At 41.0% G+C, this 24128-nt stretch overlaps 2 protein-coding genes across 3 annotated transcripts; both read left to right on the top strand.

Annotated features, from left to right (window-relative positions):
* Window positions 1-957: 957 nt before the first annotated feature.
* On the top strand, window positions 958-10628 carry CA7 (carbonic anhydrase 7). Of its 2 annotated transcripts, none has more exons than XM_042821681.1 (7): window positions 958-1046; window positions 3082-3279; window positions 5739-5857; window positions 6467-6562; window positions 6816-6878; window positions 8390-8545; window positions 8829-10628. In XM_042821681.1, exons 2-7 carry the CDS (start codon window positions 3180-3182, stop codon window positions 8949-8951), a joined length of 657 nt encoding a protein of 218 aa, XP_042677615.1. In that variant the 5' UTR covers window positions 958-1046; window positions 3082-3179; the 3' UTR covers window positions 8952-10628. The 2 variants fall into 2 exon arrangements, with proteins under 2 accessions (XP_042677615.1, XP_042677614.1); XM_042821680.1 differs by lacking the exon at window positions 958-1046 and adding an exon at window positions 1053-1143.
* Window positions 10629-15042: 4414 nt separating this feature from the next.
* PDP2 (pyruvate dehyrogenase phosphatase catalytic subunit 2) lies at window positions 15043-19696 on the top strand. Its single transcript, XM_042821803.1, has 2 exons — window positions 15043-15136; window positions 17266-19696. Exon 2 carries the CDS (start codon window positions 17322-17324, stop codon window positions 18924-18926), a length of 1605 nt encoding a protein of 534 aa, XP_042677737.1. The 5' UTR covers window positions 15043-15136; window positions 17266-17321; the 3' UTR covers window positions 18927-19696.
* Window positions 19697-24128: the final 4432 nt, after the last annotated feature.

The raw sequence follows: 24128 nt of genomic DNA, 5'->3' as shown, positions 1-24128 counted from the left end.
GCCTGCACCCTTAAATCCCAGAGGTTTTAAAGCTGACTCTCTCAGAAAGCTCCTGAAAAAGGAAATGTATTGCTATGAGGCAGTACAAGAATAGAAAAAAAAAAAAAAACTTAAAATGCTTTCATTGATTTTTTTCCCATTTTCTTCATTGCATAATGGAAGGATCCCTATCTGTGTGCTCCTGTCTTTATGAAAATCAATATTGTATTTATAAAACGCTGCCTTAACGGATGGTATCTCCTCAGATCTAATAAAATTGCTACCAAGGAACCATGTTTCTTATTACAAAACTGTTCCAAGAGCTTTTAAAGTAAGGACTATGCATCTCCTTGTAGCTCTGTAGCTAGATGCAGGCAACTAGTGGGTTACAGCACATCACTGATTCACAGCTCATCTCCTTTCCCTAGTCTGCCAGGGTGTTTCCTGATAGAAGTACACTATTTACATTCTTGTCCTTTAAAGGGTTTCTATGTTAAACAACAACAACAACAACAAAACAGATTGCCAGTTTATCTTAAATTGGTCTGGTACTGCCTTGCTTAAGTGTAGCACAAATCACTTTTTTGAGATGAGAATGTTCTCCATCTCATCTAAGCACAGCTTCCAAAGCTGTAGTTACAAATAACTGGCAACATCTGTCATTCTTTTGCAGCTGGAGAGAGTAACAACAGAGAGGCAGAAGCCAGGTGATGTTCATCCCTGCAGAGCACACAGGAGAAATGGGCAGTTCCCATGACAATCTGCACATTACCATGCCCAATGCTCAGAGCAAGCTACTGCTTCCTTATGCAGAATGAGTAAAAACTGCTCCTTTTCCCCAGATTTAATTCCCGAACATTCGTTCTAGTTCCCCCCAGACGATCTTGGTTCCTCCTTAAGTCCTTGGACTCCAGCGACCCGGGTTTTGCCCTTTCCTTTCCCTGCACTGTGTTAGCACAAGGAGGAGCGGGAAAAACTTGGCTGTTCCCGTCCTGCCGGAGCTGCTCGGGCTGCTCTGCGTCTTTAAGGGGCTGACCCGATCCCCCGGTGAGCCATTATAAAGGCAGGTAAGCAGCAGTGCTTGGCAAAGAGTTGAGAGCTCAGCGGGGTGCGGCTGTCCCGTTATGACTGGCCACCACAGTTGGGGATATGGGCAGGATGACGGTAGGTTATAGCATTTCCGTGCTGCATCTTTCTGTCTTCCCCCATTCGTTTTGCTTCTGGAACTGCTGCCTGAGTCCTGCAGAGCTGTCTGCATCTCTCCGTCTGCAAGTGTCAAGTATAAACAGCAGCTAGTTAATTACTGGGTTGATGATAGGTTGCCTGCAGAAGGTGGTATCTGAAAGATGCACAAACTTATTCCTGCTGCCTTTTGTTATTGCAATTATTGCTCCTAAATAGAGGGAAGCAGTGCTGAGCAGTTTTATCCTCAGGCTGCAGATATTACAGATGGGTCCTCTTCCAAAAGGGTGCTATGAAAATGATTAACTGTCTGTCTTTCTGAAAGCATTTCTTAGAAGACTTAGTAGAGCAGTAATAGATCTTCTGATTCTGTGAAGTTGTTGAAATGTGATATCTAGGCTTCTAAAGTGAATAAAATCACATATGTATTTCTGGAACGTGAATACATTGCACAGATCAGTATTGGAGATCTCTTATTGAACAAATTGTGCTTTCTGATTTGGCAGTCTTTAATTTAGTCATCCTCCCTTGCTTCCCACCTACAGAACTGTGTGTCAGAGTGAGAGGATGTGTGAAACTACCGAAAGATTTGTACGACAGTGTCTCATGCCACCTGTACCTTTGCAGAGCATGATGGCTGAATGACTGCTGTTGTCCAATAGCCCATCTTTTGCATAACCTCCAGGGGCCCCTCTCTTTCTCTGTTAGGCTCCTGGCAGCAGCTGTTCTACTGCTAGTTGGTCCAAAACCAACTTCACCTGAACACTGAGTGAAGCTGCATAGTGCCAGTGGGTGCCATTACATATTTAGACAACTAGGTGCTATTAATAAAGCCACACATATTAATGCAAAGCTTATAAGAAGCAAATGATATTGTCTAAGCTTGTGCAACAGCATTTAAACTCAATCTTTACAGGCAGGTTGATGAAAACATACTATTTAATAAGTCTAACTTTTTAGAAAATCTTGAAGGTAGGAGGCTAGTAGATCACTGAATTAGTTACTCTCAAAGAGGGTGTGCTTACTAAAATAAAACAAAAAAGTCAGTTTGTGGAATTAGGTGAGAATGCTACCATTTAAAAAAATAATAACAATCTTTGGAATCTTCAAGTGAAATTGTTAGTTTTTGTGTTTCCTGAATATGAGCAGTGGAAGCATGGAATTGCTTCCTGCACTGCTGAAGTGGAAAAAAAGGGGTCAGAAGTAATTGTTTCATACATAGAGGCTTTTATTATCTCAAACAGCATGATGGTGTTCCAGCTCTGCCAGGAGAGAGCAAAGTTACTAAATTGGTCTTTCACCCTGCTCTATTGGGTTCAGCAAGTCCAGAAGTGTTAATTACCACACTGCACTTCTTGCTCAGGGCAGAAAGTTATTGTAATGGGCATGAGTGAAGAATGAAGCTGCTCCAAAGATTTACTGCAATCCTAAAATGACTTTAAAAATAACTGCATAGTCAGTAGCAAAGAGATTGAGTCATCTGCATCTAATTTGAATCACAGGAGCTTTTACATTATCTTCCCTAGGAAGAATTACATGCTGTTTCTTTGAGGGAGTGCATGTGTACCTACAAGCGTGCTTACATCTGCATACACCTTGGGAGGACTTTGGATCACCTTAAAAATGTAATTACTGACTCCACAAAAGATTAGTGGTGCAAGCAAATGAAGGTGCAGCAGTCTGTTAATGTGCTCTGGCTTCCCCAGTGTATTTGGTGTAACGTGCTTCAATCCCCCATCTAGTTGCACACTGTGCTAATAAAAACACAAAACTCAGAATTTAAATGAGCTTGTCAAATGCCAAACTTTCAAGTCACTCCTGCTCAGCAAGCTTTACTTCAAGCCTCATGAAATCCTGAAATAATTGTGTGTGTGTGTAGTAGGAAGAAAATAATGTGCTTTCTTTTCTTTGGTTTTGAAGGACCTGCAGAGTGGCACAAGTCTTATCCTATTGCCCAAGGGAACCGTCAGTCACCTATTGATATAATCTCTGCAAAAGCAGTCTATGACCCTAAGCTGATGCCACTTGTTATCTCCTATGAGTCCTGCACGTCTCTCAACATCTCCAACAATGGCCATTCAGTTATGGTTGAGTTTGAAGATATTGATGACAAGACAGGTGAGACTAATGCATAACCAGATACCTTGGAACGACATGTTATGGTTTAGAGAGAAAAACAATGAAGTACATCCTCTATAGTATACTTTATACAACTTATACTTTCACTTTAGAACAAAGTATGCAAACAAAAACATTTATACTTTGTTTGAGCATTATTCCTTTTCTTCATTTGAGTCTCTCTAACAGCACTAAATACCTCACAGTTGAATAGTTTCTGTATTAGAAAGAGCATTTGTACTGGGAAAATGTTTGTTTGGAGGGGTTCCTTTTATATAGGGATTATCAGTTTGTTGGAGAGGGAATCCATGCAGATCTCCAGCACTGCTAGACCACAGCCAGCAGGACAGCAGGTACGTACTGCTCAGTGCACTGTTTCCACAACAGTCCACACTGGGATGCTAGTGCTGCCTGGCTCACTCCCCAGTTTACATCCACAAGGCCGGATAAGGAGGAGGATTATCGGAGATGAAGTCGTACAGCGTAGCCATCATAACTGTACTGCACTGGACCTATTTTTATCTGGACCAGTCATTATCTATTAGCTTGTTTCTTCTTCTTACTGCCTCATAGCAGTACAACTTCTTTAGAAATTGCAGTCTTCAGCTTATTTTGATTTGGCTGCAGCTTGTGGATGTTGCCATTGTGTATATATATATTTTTTCTCTAGCTCTTGGCAAAAATATAAATGAGATTACTTATATTAATTCTACATCCATGGTAAGCCTTGCTTTTGCATCTGAGAGAGGGGAAGGAAGGAGGCCAACAAATGCAGCATTGGAATGGAGACAAAGTATCTCTGATAAATAGAGATGTGAGCATTTAAAAATACTGTGAATAATTTTTAACCTATCAATTGATTTCACCTTCCACTTGAGTGTGTTTATCAATTCTAGATTAATAGGAGACCTTGGTACTCAGAACAAGTTACTTCCTGTGATTTGTCTGTGCTGGAAACCTCTTGCTATAGGGTCAGGGGATTAAAATTCCTGCTACTTAATTCTAACATTCCTCATCTTGAATGGACCTAAGCAGTGGCCAAATTAAAGGTCAGGTTTTCAAGTGTAGCTACTGAATTTTAAAGGAAGACTAAATGCTCAGTTTCCAAAAGCTTGTTGCATAAAAATGCATTAAGATATCATCGTACAGAGAACTTTTGAATTTTTTTCTGGAAATATTATCTTAGCTTGCTAACTACTTTCATGCAGTTCTAAATTGAACTGTATCTACATACCAGTGGACTTTACCCAACTTTAGGAGTTTAATTTGAGAGCACTATGCATCACTGTAGATAAACAGTGAGAGCACAAGCAGCAATTAAGACTTCTGCCCTTTTTACATTATGCGTGTACCATGTTCTAATTACACTGAGCAGGAAGATGATTGCTAGGAGAACAAACGTGGTTTAAGAGTTTTTAGTTGATTTGAAATAGATTTAGTGACTCATAGCTTTGCATAAATGGTACAACAAAATTATGACAGTAAATCCAACACAGCTAGATTTCCTAAAGCATTGGAACAGGTGATGCATTCAATTAAGTTCAGTGAAACATACTGGACAGTGTGTGTTTAATTTCAGTTCTATGAGCACCGCTGTGGGAAGGCCAGTTTCACGTACAAAGAACAGCTGGAATGATGCATGTGGGAGCACACACAATGCTGCAACTGTACTTTTTTTATTTTTAATGTTATAGACTGGACTGAGCTTACACATGCTGAGTGTACTTCTTTTTTTTTAATTTAAAACTTTTGAGCTTTTGTCTGCTGAGCAAAACTTAATTGGCTTAGTGCTGTATAAAAGTACAAAAGAATTGCCACTGATAGAGTATCTATGGTTGGCATCTTAAAAATTCATCTTAAGTGTTTTTTCTAAATGATGTATGAAGTTGCTCTGTATCACTTCCCTGTCTTCATAAGGTGATGTGAGATTCTAAATGGTGTTGTGTAAAGAACAAGCTATTATATTACCTCTTTTATGGGATCAGATACTTCAAGGAGGCAGAATATAGATATCCTCTACTGGAAAGAATACTCCTTAGAGGAAATACTTAGCTGGCTTGTCTATCTGATGCTCAGTGCATTTAGGCTCTTCTGCACAAAAGAAGCACATTGATGATGTTTTAGGTACTTAAGATTTTTTTTTTTGGTCTTCAACTTAGGCTTTGTGTTAAAAAGGAGAAGCCTTACCATTAAAAAGTTACCATATGTTCCTATGTCAAATGTATTCTTTCAGAAACAATTTATGAAGCCACTCAATATTTGTTTCAAATTATTTTTTACATGAATTCAGCTGTTTTCCATGAACAAATCTAACCCTTAAAATACCCGGATGATGTACCTCTTTTACATTCTAAACTAGGAAAGGCACAGTAGTACAAACCAGCAGCTAACAGTTGTTAGGCTTTAGTAATAGGAAACTAAAAACCCTGAATACTTTTTTTTGCTTTCTTTCTGCCTAGTGATCAGCGGTGGCCCCTTTGAGAGTCCCTTTCGGCTAAAGCAGTTCCACTTTCACTGGGGGGCAAAGCACAGTGAGGGATCAGAGCATACAATTGATGGCAAACCTTTTCCATGTGAGGTAACATTTCTTACAGATGGGATGAATTCATGCTGTTGACAAATAGCTTTGCAGTGGGGTCTGGATTTCCCTCAGGATTCTGATAGTTCAGTGTGGTTAAGTCAGCACAGGCTTTAATGAGAATTTTATTCCTTATGCTGAAATTATTTATCTGTTAATTACCCTGTCTTGGAAGTCCAAACTTCTCCCCACCCCATGCAGCCCTCTCTCCAAGTTTCTCTGCTTGCCTTACAGCTAGGCTGTTTTGCTCACACAACACTACTTCTACGGCCAGTGGTACTCTGTTGTGTGGTTTAGTCTGCTACGCTCAACTATACCCTTCCTGCCTGCATAACACAAAGGACATACTGGCAAACATGATGCTGAAAAGCAGCGTATATCTCTACCAATCTGGCACAGTTAACCTGCTACAGCTGAGGATCACAGCCTGTGAAATGATTGTGGCTGATGCCATCTATAGCTTTGAAATAGCTTCATCAGGAGGTTCTTGAGGATTTTCTGCAGAGTTGGGACAAGACATAGGCCTTTCCCATTGCTATTAAGCTTCTGAAAATCTATATTGACGGTTTTTATCACTAATGTGTTTATTTATTTTATTTTTTTTTTAAGCTCCATTTAGTTCACTGGAATGCCAAGAAGTATGCAACATTTGGAGAAGCAGCAGCAGCTCCAGATGGCTTGGCTGTAGTTGGTGTTTTCTTGGAGGTAACAATCACAAAAATAGCAGGTTTACATGATGAAAAGCATTATACTGTCAAATGTTTGAGAACCATGCTACATACTTGAGAGGTGGTTAGGGAAAACAGATGACTTACTGAAAGCAATAACTCATTGCAAATTGCTGTTAAACCTACTTTAGTAGAAATCTTGAGATTCAGATAAGAAAACAATATGCTACCTATTCAAAGCATAATTACACTCGTTCTTAGCTAACTTGTCTATTCTGTTACTATTGTAGATTGGAAAAGAACATGCCAGTATGAACAGACTCACTGATGCTTTGTACATGGTAAAATTTAAAGTAAGTTTTAAGCTGTTTAGATTTTCTTCTTTCTGGGATATCATTTAAAAACAAGTCATGTTTGAGACAAACAGAAATGGAAAACCACCCACCACAAATCCTCCCATCACCAGAACATCTCTGTAGTTGTATTCTTCTTTTGCCACATCTCTGCTCTCTTCATCTCCAGACCTCAATGTCTGCCTAAGCTCTGGTGCCTCCCAAGGCTCTGCGGACCCCACTGGTCCTGAGAGGCAGGACCCCTGAAGGAAGTATTTAAAGTCAAAAATTCCATGACTCATAGGGCCTGCTCTTACACTCAGCAAAATAGTTTCCACAAAGCCTAACCTTGAAAATGTCGAAGCTCATGGTTCAGCCTATTTCTGCTGCAAAGCTCTATAAAGGGACAGTCATCACGGGGAACTAGTCTATCTATTCTTGGAGTGGTAACTCAACCTACCTTACCAGATGCATCCAAGAGATCTCAGTGTTGGTATCTGCTGCTCTTTGTCTAGTGCAGACCAATTAGATGAGTGCGAATATTATCCTCTCTGGATTTATATGGGCTATTAATGCACTTTGTAGATGTGTAGGTTTTAATACGCAAAATAAATTCTATCTAATACTTGTGTTAGGCATATCATTATTTGTTCTTTTGTGCATGTTTGTGAAAGACTGAAGATGAAGGCAACCATACAGCATTTATAGGTTGTAGACACAAAGTGAAATTTTGATGTTCAGTAAGTGATCTCTTCCACTTAGAGGAAAGAAAGTGTTATACTTCAGTTGTAGTGATGGAAGGTCTGCCAGCTTGCCACCAGGAGTAAACTGCTCTGTCTGCTCCGGATTAGCAGCTCCCCAGATTGCTGGGCAGTGCTTTCTGTGAGTGACTACATACTTTTCAGGTATTTTTGAATACAGTGACAGGCTGGAAAATCTTGTCCTAGACTGTAGTAGTCAAGGTGATCACTACTTTACACAGAGCACCTCTTGCACTGGCCTTCTGCCTGATGCACTTAGCTCTGCTTTTAGACTTGGTCAACTGATTCTTAAAGCTGATATTTCTCTCAGAGCACTGATTGTTTTAGACGAAGTTTTCCACAGTTTCAGATTTTCTACTGAAATAGATGCACTGCATCAAAAACTTCAAGTAACAAGATGAGGAATCTTCTCATGATATCTGTAGATCACACTGAAAATTATATACAGAATATATTTCCTACACTATTTTTGGATGCTTCGTGACGAAAGCTGAACTTCCGTAGAGACTGTGGCGCAAAAACATCAACTCCATCAGCTAGCAGCAGAGGTCACACTTGCCACACGAGAATGTAATAGTTCTCTGATTCTGTCTTCAGGCTTACACTTAGGTAACAGCTGCTATGAAGCAACTGGATCACTACATGCTCTTCTTCTGCTCCCCTACTCTTTAGTATCACTCTAACTTTATTTCAAAAATACTTTAACCTGCACTTGAAAGTTTTTGTTTGTTTGTTTTAAGAAAAAAGAGAAATGTATCAATTGTCTTCCAGGGGACAAAAGCTCAATTTAGAAGCTTCAACCCGGAATGTCTCCTGCCTTTGAGTCTAGATTATTGGACATACCTTGGATCTTTGACAACACCACCCCTTAACGAGAGTGTAATATGGGTAGTGCTGAAAGAACCCATCAGTATTTCTGAGAAACAGGTAAACTTCTGACATTCTCCCAATTCTTTTAGGTTTTGACTCTGTATCTACAAGCAATGACTGTTTTGCTTTGCAGTGCAGTCAACTTAAAAGACTGTTTGTGAATAGTCAGCCTGTTCAATATTCAGGGATTCTATTTTTTTCTTTAATACTACTAAATTCTTTGTTGAAACATATTTTAAAAACAGGCTAACGTAGTGAATATTTTCCTTTGGTATTTTTTTCAACAACTTTAACATGAATTGCCTTTTTAAGCAGTAAATTATCTCACTTGAATTTACAGCTGGAGAAGTTCCGCATGCTCCTCTTCACCAGTGAGGAGGACCAGAAGGTCCAGATGGTGAATAACTTCCGCCCCCCTCAGCCGCTTAAGGGGAGAACAGTTCGAGCTTCCTTCAAGGCCTGAAGAAAACTGGTAGTGGCCCTGGGGCATCTAAAAGCTTCCACAGAATGACCACAGACCTGAGTTCAGATCACTCATGGAGCACGCAAGATAGCCATTTCCAACAACACTCTGTACTTGAAGGGGGACAAACATTTTCTGATGCTGTGTTTTATTTGAATCACACAATTTTAAGACAAGCTTAGGTCTTTTTAACTGGAACTCCTTTTAGTACCAAAAATTGATTGTGATCTGGATCATTCTCTTGGAGTTGAGATGAAATCCTACTTAAGATGGGAAATAGGCAGTAATCAGTGCTGATGGGTGGTAATCATCTGATTGTCTAATATGTGATGAAAGAATAGCTGAAATTTGGATAAACTGGACTTAATTTTTTCTTTTTCTTGTTTGCTGAGCTCCCTCTGACTTAAAAGATTTTCACTATCTTTGCTGTCTATTGACACAAAGCAGGCTAGCAGTACTCAAAAAAGGTTCTGTACTCGCTTCATGAAGGCACTGATATGAAAACTCTATTTCAGAATTACTGTTCCAAGATACTATTGCACAACTGCTTTCAAATAACTGATGTAAATGCTCTGTGATCCAAAACCGGTCATGTTGTTTATTGCACAAGACTGTTCAGACATGAATTATTTTAGCCTATGCAACATACGTAATTGTAACTCCCTCATTAAGTTTGTTGAGAAGGAACATCTGTAGCAATTCAGGTATGTATTTGTGGCTATCTAAATTGTTCACATTCTACCTCAGTGAAGTGATTTGCTCTTCAATGTGACCTCCTTCAGTGTCTGCCCTGAAGAATGTACATGGATTTTTTCATTCTAAGGATCTTGTGTGGGTAGATCTTGACTGCACTGAACGTGCATCACTGCACAAATCATCCCACAGCCATGGCAATCGGTCAGGGATGGTCCTGGCAAATTTGAGATTTAATCTCTACTGAATCCTGATACATCTGCAAAACAGTTGCTTTAGAAAAGCTGTGTTTTTGTATTGCTGCTGTTTGCAGCTTAGTGAAAAAATTCCTCAGACCTTTGTGTCCAGTAAGAAAAAATAGTGATGTCATCTGTACCTATTGTCAGTGTGTTTTCAGTTACTTTATTTCTAGGTTTCAGATGTTTTACTTAATCTGTATATTTCAGACAAATTACAAATGTTTATTAGCTTTCAGCTTTTTAAACAAAGAATCTGTATGTAAATATGTAAATGAAGAAGCTGTAAACGTTTAAGTAAAACCTTAAAGCAAGAGGGAGAAGTGTGGGAAGGGCAGACTAGAACACCTACAGCTGGTTCTCCCTTTTCAGAAAGGGAGACAAAAGTAGTAGGCATAGAGCACAGTACGAGGAATGGAAGATTGGAATTTAGACCAAACTCCTACAATTTTTTTTTTTTTTTTTTTGCACACTGATATAAAACATTCAGTTTATTTCAGAATAAACTGAAGAACAGAAAGTAACACTGATATCTACCTCACAGGGATACTGTGAGGGCTAATTCAGTGTTGTTTTGCATTTGAGACTCCTATATGGAAGATGCTAGAGGAAAAATTAAAGAAAAATCATTATGAAATGCAATGTTTTTAGCTGTTATGAAAGCAACTTGGCTAGTTACGAAAACTACTACTGCAAAAAATCTATCTTAATTTCTTTACCAAGGTAAATAAATGATATTTTAAAATCATGTATGCATCTCGTCTTTTATTTTGAACAGGCTCTCTCTCTATGTACTGCAGTGCTTTTTCTTGGACTCCCTTTACAAAGAAACAGTTTGATATCGTTAACTGATGCATCAATCTCAGACTAATGAATGATATGGTTGTGTAGGACTTCAGTTTCACAGGCACTGATTTTGCTATAGTAGAATAATGCAAATACAGATATGTTATCCTTGAAGTCTCAGGGCATTTGTTCCACTACTTGTGTTTAAAAGCTGTGCCACAACTCTTTCCACCCTCTAGGACTAGCAGTTTCTATTGTAGTTTATTCTTATGGACAACAATTTGACATTTTGTATGTCTTTGATGACTTGCCCAGTGCCAGAGTTAGGTTTTTGTTATGCTTTGCTATGATTTATTTCCCAATTACAAGTAATACAGAAGACCTTTTAAAGTGTAAAAGGTCTTTTAGAAGAACAATACAGACTTGAGAGCCAAATCGTTTTATGGATATAAATTAGGCCTTGTGAGTGAAATTTGACCAGTATGACTTTATATATAAACTACCCATGTACTGGTGCAGCAGCACTTTAACAGAGCAGGGCACCGATCAGTATTTGCAGCGCGTTCTCACTCTGGAAAACACACACACAGTTCAAAGGGCTTCTGTACCAAAAGCTAGGTTCAGTTTTTCCCAATTGTAACCATTTGCTCCACTAAAATAAAAAGCTTATCTACAGTGTGCCCATCCCACGACCTTGAACGTAGTGCTATGCTGCTTTACGTGTGGTTTACTCATGAACAACAGAAGGGTAATATTTAGCTCACAAGGTTACTGTAAAAGCTTAGATATTGTAAGAAGCTTTAAATGCTGAATCCCACAAGGCGTTCAGTTTCTAGGAGATGCTTATTACACCTTGTTTTAGAAATACAATTTTATCTTATTCACAGCTTTTCTCAGTGGTTCATTTTTTTAAAAAACTATCAAGAAAAAACGTACTCATAGAATGGCTGAAGTTAGAAGGAACATTAAAGGTCATCCTGTTCCAACCTCCCTGCTTCCTGGGGCCACGTCCAGCCTGGCCATTAGCACCTCTGGGGCTGGGACATCCACAGCTTCTCTGGGTAACACTGCCAGCGCCTCGCTGCCCTCCCAGTAAATTCCTCCCTAGCACCTAACCTCATCTCCCCTTTTTAGATCAAAACTGCTCCCCTTTGTCCTATCGCTATCAGACTGTGCAAAAGGTACATCTCCCTTCTGCTCGTGGACTCCTTTCAAGCGCTGGAAGGCTGCGGTAAGGCGCCTTTTCTTCTCCAGGCCGGACCAGCGCAGCTCCTCGAGCCCCCCCTCGGCAGGGAGGTGCTGCGGCCGCACAGCTGCTGCCCCGCGTCCGGGACGGGGACGGAAATGGAGCAGCGCTGACAGCAGGCTGGAAATGCCACCTGGTGGCTGCCTGTTTCCTCACCGCTTCTGACACTCAAAACGTAATTTTTTAAAAGCTATTTAGTGACAGTACAGCAGATGAGTGAAACGGTAACTTTGGCCGTGATTATTTTTAAAGTTATAGGTGGTTATAATTGAGATCCCGGTGCCGGCTGTACACGTGCAGTCCTTGAAACCTCTTTATCAGATAAAACAAAACAAACTCAACAGGCAGTTGCGTCACTTGTGATCTCTTTCTCACTGGCAGGCCAGAGATATCCTCTCCTGATAAACCTCACACTCCATTACGTTTAACTGTTCTACCCTTTGCAAACAGGAAGGTTGGTAGGCAGCTGATACAGCTGATGTGATCTAGCAGTGATTCGTGACCATCTCTCATGACAAGTGTAAACTAAGCTCAGCAAAAGCATTGGTAGAAAAATGTTGTGAGGCACCTGGTCACAAGACAGGGCTCTTGGTGGTGTTCAGAGGTCAGAAAGATAGAAAAGTGACCACTCCAGTGAAAATAAAAAAAAAACAACCCACAAAAAAAAAACAGAGATAAGCCTGAACAAAAGAGATCTGATCTTGTACTTCAGATTAGCTATTTTCCTCTCTGAATTCCTTCTGCAGGCAAATGTGACTGCTTCATACAGCACTCGGTATTCGTACACCACACATACAACACTTCATACTGCATACTCCACCTGCAATGCTGGGCCTCATGGTTTTTCTCACTGCTTAGAAGGAAATAGTAATAGATGGATGGGACCTGACCAACTCCACCAGCACTACTGCATGGCTGTAAGGCAAAGAACATTTATACCTCTGCTGTTCCGGAATACTGCTTGTCCTACCTCCAGATTTTAATCACTGATTTCATTTCATGTTATTAGAATGGAATATTAAACGCAGGAATTCAGGTGTTCCTCTGCTGGAGGTGAAAAAGGTGTAAGTTGGAGAGGAGGAAAGGAGCATACTTTTCTACATGTGAGCACTCCAAATCAAGCCAGCAGATGTTCCTGCACTGGTAAGTTATCCTCAAGAAATTTAAACACCCCTTTACAGAGGTACAGAACCCTGAGCATGCATTTCATGTGACAGTGGCTTTTGGTTTAATACGAAGAAGTTTGTAAGCAAGACCCAGTAAAAATTATGAATGTGATGTTAAGATCCAATCACAGCAAGTATATACATGCCTTCACACCAGCCCTGTCACTTAAATTGGATAATCAATTCAACCCCTGCAACTTCATTTATAGACACACTGCTCAGCTGCTGATGTAACAGCAAGGGTTAACTGAAGGCGAAGAGCTGGGAGGACAGTTGTCCAACTGCTGCTCATTGCATTTACCTCTATTTGTTGACATTTTTCGCAGCTTGTTTGCTTTTCCGGTGTTTGCATATTTGTTTTAGATTATATAGGGAGATCAGAGACTGGGAATTTGTTTTGTAACCAAACTGGGAATTGCAATTGCTTTAACAGACATTGTGAAAACTAATTTTTCCCAGTCTCATACATGATTTTTTTTTTTTTCCTGATTAGAGATCTCTGCAGGTAAGGTGCTCAGGTACCCTTCGTGAAAATTGAAAATGTAATATACAGCCAATAAAAGGCAACATACTATTCATAGGGCAAAATACACCTAGCAAACAACTGTTCTTTAGCAAGGCCCTGAGCAGGAAGGTATCCAAGCGTTTTTGTGGACTGAAGTTGTATGTATTTCCCTTCAAAAAGCCGTCTTAGGCACACCGCTGCACTCTTTGAGCCACTGCAAGTCCCACCTCCATCGGGGGCAAGTCATTTGCAGGACCTATCCTCCCTTGCGTGACAGACACACACTGATTTCCTAGGGGCTCAGATCTGTGGCTGTTTTCTAACAGGCAGCACCAAATTAAATCTTTCTCCCCATTTCAGAAGAATATCAACTGAACTTTTTCTCTTTGGAATAAAATTGTGTTCTTGAGCACCATGGCAACCAATCCATTGCTTCCACGGAAATTTAAAATTCTAATCAGATATTCCTGAGGGTAAAAATACTGCAAGCCTGAGCAGTCCTGTTTCTTTCCTCACACCCCTCAGACAAAGTTTTATCACTGCTGCAATGGCACAAGAGCTAAAGAAGCTGGTGGGTTGGTCAGGGCTGACGTGGAGGACTCTTTAGTTCAGCAATGTGTCAAATGATCATTTCCACAGATGCTAAAATAACGTCCTGATTTTTTTTCTCTACGGTAACCTTGCTCTTCTTGTTTTGGTCTTCCTGTTGACATGAAACCGAGTTTCACTGATATTACTTAAAAACCAAACCACAGCAGGAACAGCCAAAGCTCAGATTCGTGATGATGGCCACCCATCCTCCCACTGGAGACATTCTGGGGTTTGCATTTGCCTCATGCAGGACCCGCAATGCATTTCTGACAAGAGAAATGCTTCAATACGAACAGCCAGCAGAATGAAAAAATGAACGGGTCTTATCAAATGCCCGCCTTTGCTAAATCCCTGCTACAAGCTGAGGCAGGGACCATTCCACAGGGCACACTAACGCATCCACCACCGTGCTGCAGGCCCGCTCCTCGGCGTGCTCAGCTTTGCACGAGGTCTCTGTGGAAATGCCAGCACAGGCAAGCAAGAGAGCGGGCACGGAAACGGAGCTGCCACGTGAGCCGCAACTGCGGCTGTTCTTAGCTTACAGGGCCTGACACTTTCTAAGGCGCTTTGTGACTTTGACAACTAAGCCGGCAGCACCAGCCCCGCAGCACGTGGGACCGCCGCTCCCCCGCCTGTACCTCGCCGCTCCGCCGTCACACCTCGCCCTCCGAGGACGCGCAGCACCAACAGAACATGGCGCAGAGCCGCAGCTACCGCCCCTCCCGCCCCGCCCCGTCCCGCCGGGGCCCCGCAGGAACCCGCGGCCCCGCCCCGCCGCCGCAATCCCTCGGGGAGGGGCTCGGAGGGCGGCTCTGCTGTCGGCGGCGCGGGTTGGGCGGCGGGGCCGTCAGTCAGCGCCCGTGTCAGGACCGCGGCGGACGGCCCGGGAGGTGCGGGCGCGTGGCAGCTGTGCGGCGGGGGCTGTTGGCCCCGCGTTAGGAGAACGGAGCCGCGGGGGTGAGGTGGGTGCGCAGGGCCTAGGGCACGGGCACGGCGGCGGGGAGGGGTGGTGCGGTGTGCGGTTAGCGCCGTGGGTGGCCGCCGCTTTGTTGGGAAGCGGTCTCCGCCGTTCCCTCTGCGGGCTCCGGGTCGCGGTGCGGGCAGCTCGGGCTGTACGGCTGGCACTAACGCGGCTGAGGAGGAAGTGCCGCTGTTGGTGCGGAGCGGTAGGCGTGCCGCGCGGGGAGCTGAGTTTGATGTAATTGGCTCTTGCATCACGGCCTTCGGCGCATTGCCCTTATGAGCAACGGCCGCTCTTCGGCGCGGCTCGTGCCGGGCGGCAGCAGCGCAGTCCGCTCCGCGGTGCGCTCCGTGCGGCTCTCGGCAGCAGGAGGCTGGTTAGCGGCTGGTGTGAGCGGGGGAAGGCCGGGTTTGTGTAGCAGACTGTTTTTGTGAGCTTTTTCAGTTAAGAATATAAAAGTCATCATCGTTTCTGCCCCAGCTGGCTCGGCAGGTTGGGACTAGAGAGAAGAAATAGAGTGGGTAGTGGCCTGGGAGAGGTTGGCCGTGAAGAAGGTTTCTCTGGTAGTGCTGCGTGCTTTGGTTCGCTGTTGTTGGAGCGGGCAGTGCCAGCTGTCTTCCCCTTACCTTTGTTTGGGTTGCACTCTGCGTGCCGCACAACACGGGGCGCTGTCAGGAGATGTCACTGTCCCGGGAGGCTGCGGGCGCGCGCTGAGCGATGAGCTGACGCGCTGGCTTTGCCGCTGCCGCCTGTCCTCTGGATGGCAGCAGTAACACCGTGAGCCTGAGCCTCTACTCCTCGGGCCCCCAGGTGGTGGGAGCTCGCTGCTCTTCCCCTCAGCTGGCCATGGTGGTGTACTTTGCTTTTGTTTTCCAGATAGGATTTCAGTAAAGTCCTATGGTTCTATCAGTTGGCTTTTTGTTTAGAATAGTTTAGGTTTGTTTTTAGCTTCTGCTGGTTTCTCAGGACAATTCTTTATGCAGCTGCCTGGACTGACTTCTTGCTACTTCTCTTCAGGTTCCCTGCTAACACAGCAGTATTGCAGTAGCATGTGGCACCTCTGGGCTAAGCCCTGGAGCACCTAATGCCAGCAGCAGCCTCAAGTGGCTTCTGAGCTCCTGGAAAACTGTAACTGTTGCCATTGTGATGTTCTGGGAGTAATTGTATTTGCAGTGCTACAACACAGTTAGCTTTTCAAATCCCTGGGGCATCTAGTTGTGCTTAGCAGCAATTTGTGCTTCCCCCAGCTTGAACACCTGATTTAAAGGAGGAAGCAATCGGATGGACCTCTTCCCTGGAAGAAGTACCTCAGATGCCCCAGGTTCCACTGCTTTTGGCAGCAGAGCTCTTCACTGCTGCTTGTTTTCATTGCTTTTTAAATGAGCATGCCTAACTGGAAGCTGTAAAAGTCACCAATAAAACTGCGGTGTAACTTCCATACTGTCTAAGTGTGCAGTGCTGTGATAAACAGTAAAACTCGACTTCAGCTGTGCAGAAATCCTACCTGTGTTAAGACCTGAAAGGTATAAAAAGAATCAAGCACGTAAGCTGGAACAGAATTAGAAAGGTCAGCTAGCTTGCTCTAGACAAGAAGATCATGGCAAGTTACATAAAATGTTAATCTGCTTGCTGTTTCTTTCAGCTTTTCTGTAGGATTTGAATACTCTTGGTTTTCATATTTAGAATGCATTAATAGAGCTGGACTGCAGCAGTCTGTAAAGTTGGCCATTAACTGCCTCTTAGGCTGAAAAACTTAGAGGAATTTGTTTCCTCTGTGTCTTGTTACACTGGGTTTTTCACTGAAAAGTTATGTTTCTTGTAATGTTGGAGCTTCCCCTTAGCCTTGCTGTAATGACAAAAAAAAAAAAAAAAAAAAAAAAAAAAACACCCTGGCAAATAAAAATTAGCTTTTCTTTTGAATTAAGTGGTAAGAGACAGTCATATGCAAAGTTAAATTCACTGAGATTGTAATTAAGTAATGGAAACTTCTTAGATCACTTCTTAGATGCTTGTATCCATAGCTGTTCTGAACATTTCTGTGAGCTCTAGATTTTATATTGCTGTACAGGAAATTGCTGTATAGAAAGCATCTTGTGAAACTTGCAAGTTGTGTGCTTTTTTTTATTGCAGACTGTAAGGACATCCTGTTTGATTGAAAGAAGTTGCTTCTACTTGTGGAGTGACTTATGATGTCAAGAACTGTATCATCCTGGATCTTAGGCTCAGCAAAGAACACCTTTGTGTTACAAAGAAGAGGACGTTTGTATTCCATATGTGTCCCAAACAGACACAAAATAAAATGGAAGCTTGTTTTTTCCAAAACACTTCTTTACCCTGCTGGGACCTGCAGCTTAGACAATACTTTCTCCTTGAGGAAAGCATTCCGGCACACCTCCACTGAAGAAGAAGAATTCTCTTTCCAGTTGTCTCCAACACAAATCAACGATATACTCAGAGCAGGTGAAATATCCCGTAAAATACTGGATTCAAGTTGCAAAAGTACTAATTCTGTGTTGAGGTTTGAAAGTAACCAACTGGCATCCAATACTCCTATTGAAGACCGCAGGAGTGCAGCCACTTGCTTGCAGACCAGGGGGATGATGTTTGGTGTCTTTGATGGCCATGCTGGTTCTGCTTGTGCTCAGGCAGTAAGTGAGAGACTACTTCATTATATAGCAGTTTCTCTCATGTCTCGACAAACTTTGGAAGAAATGGAGCTTGCTGTGGAGTGCATGAAACCAGTTATTCCTATTCTGCAGTTGCACAAGCATCCAAATGATGTAGAGCATCGAGAAATGACTTCACAGTATTTTGAGAGCCTGCGAGTTTACTGGCAGCATTTACTGGACCTAGACATTGAGCCAGGATTTAGTTTGGAAGAAGCCATGGTAAGCGCATTCAAAAGGTTAGACTCAGACATATCACTGGAAGTTCAGGCTCCCCAGGAAGATGAATTGGTGAGAAACACTGCCCTTCAGGTAGCTTTTTCTGGTGCAACGGCGTGTGTAGCTCACATTGATGGTGTTCACCTGCATGTTGCAAATGCTGGTGATTGCAGAGCAATTTTAGGGGTTCATGAAGAAGATGGAACTTGGTCTACTCTCCCTCTAACACGAGACCACAATGCCTATGATGAATCTGAAATCAGAAGACTAAAGAGAGAACATCCTAGATCCGAGGAGAAAACGCTATTTGTGAATGACAGATTACTGGGCATTCTTATGCCCTCCAGAGCTTTTGGAGATGTGCAACTAAAATGGAGTAAAGAATTGCAACACAGCGTTCTTGAGAATAGCTGTGATGTTGGGGCGTTAAATATTTATCAGTATGTTCCTCCAAACTATCACACACCCCCATATTTAACAGCGGAGCCTGAAGTCACATACCATAAACTAAGAGGCAAGGATAAGTTTCTCATTATTGCTTCGGATGGACTATGGGAGATGCTCAGTAATGAAAGGGTTGTAAAACTAGTTGCTGGACACCTTACAGAGCTTAATGTGCAGAAACCACAACTAGCTTTTGAGAAACCAGTTAATTTGGGTTATTTGCACAACCTGTTACTTCAGAGGAAAAACAGGGGTATCACCTCGCTGGACCAGAACATAGCGACACATTTAATACGGCACGCAATTGGGAGTAATGAATATGGGGAAGTGGACCAAGAGAAACTTGCTGCGATGCTGACACTGCCTGAAGACCTTGCGAGAATGTACAGAGATGATATCACAGTTACTGTAGTGTATTTTAATTCAGAAGCAATTGAAAACTATTACAGAAACAACAAATAGAGACTTGCATAGCTGCTCTTCTGTACTGCTAGCCAACTTTGATATTGAAACCATTACTGTTTTTCCTTGATAGTCAAGCTTTTACCAGTGTCAGAAACCTTTTTGTTACTTACTAGTTCTGAAAAAAGAAAAATTCTGCAAGTGAATTTGTTGACAGTTCCCTGGATTTCCAGGTCTGTAGGCTCTGAAGAAAAATGTTTTGATGAAATTCCAATGCAGTGCAGCTGAACTAAAGATTGCTGACTCAGTTCTGTTTCCATGGGAACTGCTGGTAAAATTTTACAAACGAGCAAAGGAGACAAATTTGAATTAGGCTTTTGAAATTTAGTAGGCAGATGGGTAATACCTGTAGCTGTGTGGAGCGTGGGGAAGTCCTACTGTTAGAAAATGAGTGGCATTCTCCTGAAGCACTGTAACTGAATTCAATAAACTACCAAACCATTGTTTGATGTGACAGTGTCAGGAACTCACCCTGTGTATGTGAAGCTTTATTTGAGAGACAACACTAAGGGAGGCGATTCAGGCAGCCCTGAGACTGTTGGACACTTTTTCCTACTGTTTTTCTAAGCTAAGAAACAAAACTGTGTTTTCTTCAACAGTGATGTAAGTGTGAATGCACATTTTCTTAATTGTGTGTGGATTTCTATGACAGCATGTGGCTCAAATGCGCACAAGGGACTCAGTGGTCCCCTGCTCAGGAATTAACATTTGAAATTCAAGCATTCATTCATCTATTGCTTAGAGAATAAATATTTTGTATTAAGTATAGATCTATGAGATGCTGCATATAAACTCCAACTGTAATTTAAGTGAGGTTTGACAGACTCGGAAGATAAAAAGTGCATCTAAAGGTAAGTACAACAGCACACAACACCTTTGTCTTCAAATTTGACTTGGAGTACAGAAGTGCTGTTATTTCACTAAAATCTCTTTAATTTTGCCTTTGAACATCAGCTTGTTATTATAGCTACAGATATTTTCTTTAATGAATGTATATTCTAGTCTCTGAATGTATACTTCCATGCATTTTAAAATGGTTTAATACTGTTTTCTAGGGTGGTTATCCAAAGCTTGCAAATGAACTGTGCTTATATTTCACGTATGGTGTTCTCCTGTGGCTCTTTTTCTTGCTTATGCACATTAGTTGGCAGCAAGAATGTGTACTGGCTATTTGCTGCTGTTTTGCTGTGTGAGAACCTGTGTGGATGTGGCAGAGAAGATGCAAATAACATTTTAATTTCACTTAAGTATTATCTTTCTGCACTTTTACAGATGAGAAAGTATTCAGTTTTTGTTTTAAGTGAAGTTTTAAGCAGATGAGATCTTATGCATAAACTCATAGTAGTTGTGGGTTTGGAGCTTTCCATATACTTTTTTTTCTCCAAGTTGAAACTTAGCAATGATTTCTTTTTTTTTCTTTTTTTTTTTTTTTTTTTTTTTTTTTTTTTTTTTTATTTTAAAAATTTTTTTTTTTTTTATTTTTTTTTTTTTTTTTTTTTTTTTTTTTTTTTTTTTTTTTTTTTGCATCTAATTCATCTGTTCTTAAAATAATTTTCAGTTTCTTATTAAATGCTTGTGCTTTTGACTGTGCATGACTGGATGTAATTCAGTATTGCAATTGCAAACACTGAATGCTAAATTAACAAAAGAACTTTTGTTCTAGAAAAGGTTTCTTAATCTGGTACACACTGGAGTACGTGTAGCAGTTCAGCTGGTGGGCAGGTAGTTATGCCTTTTGAATGGAGAGAGCAGCATATGGTACCAGCAAAACAGGATTGGCATGAGACATCTGAGATTTAGGTTTTTGGCATTAGGGACTGCTGGAGAGCTTCAGGTTCATGCAGCATCTCACAGAGGATGCTGAAATTCTTGTCACTTGGGTTCAGTAATTCAAAATACACCCACTTCCTGAGGCTGGAACTATGAGACAAAAATGTTGTATACCAGAAAAAAAACAAACAACGATAGTCAGGCTATGAGTTAACCTGAGAAAAGATTGAGCCTACTTGCAAGGCAATTGGATGAGGAGGGGCATCATTAAACAGTGTTCCTGGACACCTTTGGCTTTAAGTGAGCTGCTCCATTTGCTCTGAAAATATCTGGTCAATACTTACATGCTTCATTGCTTTGATTTTTAGGTGTAAAAGCATATGTTACTAGACTACCTCTTAATAAAAAAATTACTTAACAGTGTGGCCAGAGGAACAAAGAGCCTAAACCAAACTACATTAGAGCTGGTGTCAAGTGATACAATTCTTATGTAGGTTATCTAGCAAATTTGTAATGTACAGCAAGGCTCCTAGTATAAAGGGTGCAGAAATAGGCTGTTCTGTTTTTTTCCTCAAGTAGAGCCAGAGATGAAATCTGCCTTGTCCTTGGTAGAGTGCTACGACGACTCTTTCTGTGTGTTACTCATAAATATGCTCTTATACAGGTTGTTGTAATTGCAGCTGCTAGTCAATAATGATTGTTTTAGGGAATCCATTTCACAGTCAGAAGAGTACTGCTTCTAATTTCTCCTTGGTTTTGCTCAGTTTGATACACAGCATCATAATTATCCTAGAGTGGAAAAGGATAAATTAAACCAGTTTGTTTTCGTAAAGAAACAAATCGGAGATTGAACTGTACATTCCATGGAGTTTGTTACAGGCTAATGACAACAATATGTCCTGATATGTAAAGAAAATAATTATCAGTTTGAATTATATCACATACATCTTCATTTCTAAGTGCAAACACAGCTAATAGATATTAATAGACATTGTATTTTGTGACTTGCAGAGTCAACGTTGTTTAATAACTTAATGCCTTAATGTACTCGTTCAAGCACCCCGATGTGAGGACTTGAAAGCACATTTAGGTGCAAGTCCTGCAGAATCCATTGTGTTTGGAGTGTGGCTTTTTAAATACTGTGACTAGCTAAAGAAGCCGTAGTCGAAAATGTTCAACTAAATTATGTTTCTCAAGATCTGGTGTCTCAGGTGGGTATTCTGCCATGGAGGTAACACACCTGAGATTAAGTGTGGATGTAAATACTAACACACATTCTTTTCTAATATTTAAACCTTGAGTTGAAGTACAATTTTGCCACTTTGTTTTTTGTTGAAAACTCTTATTCCTTGTTCCTGAATGATTATGGTTATTAGTATCCAACTATTCAGGCCTTCATAATATATTTGATTTTTTTGTAACTTCTTTGTGAATTGGGGAAAATCACTGTTTTTGTAAATAAAAATATTTATGTCACACTTGAAGTTTAAAGTGCTTTTTATTAAATGTATGGAAGATTTAATGTTGTGGTTACTTTATCAGAACCTGGCATTCTTTCTGCTGAATGCTCACAGGAAAATACACTAGATTCCTGTGCAGAGAAGGTAAATATTCAAGCTCAGATAAAAATAAGTAGTTTGAATAGGCTCCATTATTTTCCTTAGAAGCTTGTACCGATGCTGTACTCTCACAATGTAAACTGTTGTTAATACACAATAGCATCTTGGTACCTTTGAGGTTCCATTAAATTAACCAGTCAGCAGAGGGAGCATGTGTTCCTTGACTGGAACAGCCTGTCTGTGCTTTGGTGAATTTCACTGTCCATGAAAAAAATTACATCTTTCATAGGCTTTCATACGTGTGTTCACTCGTGGGTAAAGCTCTGTGTGTGCTGTAACAGATCACAAGCGTGACATCTACACAAACACAGAAAGTTGTTGAATTCCAGCAGACTGGTGAGTGTTCATGTACTTAGGTTTCAGGTTTAACTTTGTTTCCATTCATTTTAATTGTCTTGCCTTTTTGCAGGATGAAAAGAAAATAAGGGTAAGGTAGGCTGTTCAAACTTTGAGTGTATGTGTATATTAGTATGTATATACACACATTTGGTATTTTAGTCAAAGACTATTTGGCACTAGAATTCTACTGAGTGGAGCTGAAAGTAGAACTGTTAACGTCTTGCTGTTTTGTCAGTATCACGCTGTTGCTGCATGCTGTTTCTATGCAATCTTCACTACTGTGATGCCCTAGCAGAGAAAGCAGAAAAGTATCTGAGGGATGTGTTGGTCTTAAGGCTGCAAACCATGATTTGAAATGAACAAGAGGTGTTTTTTCTTTGTGTTTGTTGCTGAGAAGTTAACCTCCAAATAAGTATGATTGTCATATGAAACGCTTGGTGTTTACTAAATCCTTGTCTATCTTGGAGGACCAGTTCAAGCAGCTACTGTCAGATCTCTGCAGTTATCAGCCAGGTAAGAGAGAGTCTTATTTCTTATTGTGTTAGTTAGCTGCTGTTCAGCAACATTATGGCCCTTTGGCCCCTGCCAGATCTCTGTGCTATCAAACATCTGGGCATCTGTTCGAGTTTGGCTTCTTTGAGCCTGAGCAAAAATGCGTACTGCCTATCTCTGCTGTTTTGCTGTGTGAGAACCTGTGTGGATGTGGCAGAGAAGATGCAAATAACTTTTTTTGTTTAACTTCACTTAATGCGTTATCCTTCTGCACTTTTACAGATGAGAAAGTATTCAGTTTTCATTTTGAAGTTTTAAGTGAAGTTTTAAGCAGATGAGATCTTATGCATAAGCTCTTAGTAGTTGTGGGTTTGGAGCTTTCCATATACTTTTTTTCTCCAAGATGAAAGTTAGCAATGATTTCTTTTTTTTTCCTTTTTTTGCATCCAATTCATCTGTTCTTAAAATAGTTTTTAGTTTCTTATTAAATGCTTGTGCTTTTGACTGTGTATGACTGGATGTAATTCAGTATTACAATTGCAAACACTGAATGCTAAATTAACAAAAAAAACTTTTGTTCTAGAAAAGGTTTCTTAATCTGGTACACACTGGAGTACGTGTAGCAGTTCAGTTGGTGGGCAAGTAGTTATGCCTTTTGAATGGAGCCCCTCAGAATGCTTTGGCTTGAGGTTCTTTTAACAACTTGAAGGAAAAAGATGAATGAGAGTGGAGCAGTTGTGGAAAGGAAGCATTGTTTTGGTTTCTATTTGGATTAAGGAAATAAACTTTTAAACTGGGCATTTCTTAAAGGGGAAAAAATATATGGTTTTTGTTTTTTTTTTTTTTTTTTTAAAAAAAAAAACCTTGTAGTTATTTTTCTGAATTAGAAAGAATGGGGGATGGGGGCAGGGGAGGAATGTCAATGAGCAAGGCTTAAAGGTGCTGGAAACACAGTCTGCAAACAAGTGAGCAAACAGAGCAC

Source organism: Centrocercus urophasianus, unplaced genomic scaffold, assembly GCF_019232065.1.
Source record: "Centrocercus urophasianus isolate 14NV4802_14NV808 unplaced genomic scaffold, USGS_Curo_1.0 seq_2, whole genome shotgun sequence".
NCBI lineage: Eukaryota > Metazoa > Chordata > Aves > Galliformes > Phasianidae > Centrocercus > Centrocercus urophasianus.
Note: the sequence above shows the minus strand (reverse complement) of the source record. Positions and strands in the feature narration are given on the sequence as shown.

What these genes read in the sequence shown, in the direction of transcription:
- CA7 (XM_042821680.1), top strand. Translation starts at nt 1,104, where the DNA reads ATGACTGGCCACCACAGTTGGGGATATGGGCAGGATGACG. An exon ending in AGATATTGATGACAAGACAG is followed by an intron (nt 3,280 to 5,738) that starts GTGAGACTAATG and finishes CTTTCTGCCTAG; the next exon opens with TGATCAGCGGTGGCCCCTTT. An exon ending in TCAGTATTTCTGAGAAACAG is followed by an intron (nt 8,546 to 8,828) that starts GTAAACTTCTGA and finishes TTGAATTTACAG; the next exon opens with CTGGAGAAGTTCCGCATGCT.
- PDP2 (XM_042821803.1), top strand. Translation starts at nt 17,322, where the DNA reads ATGATGTCAAGAACTGTATCATCCTGGATCTTAGGCTCAGCAAAGAAC.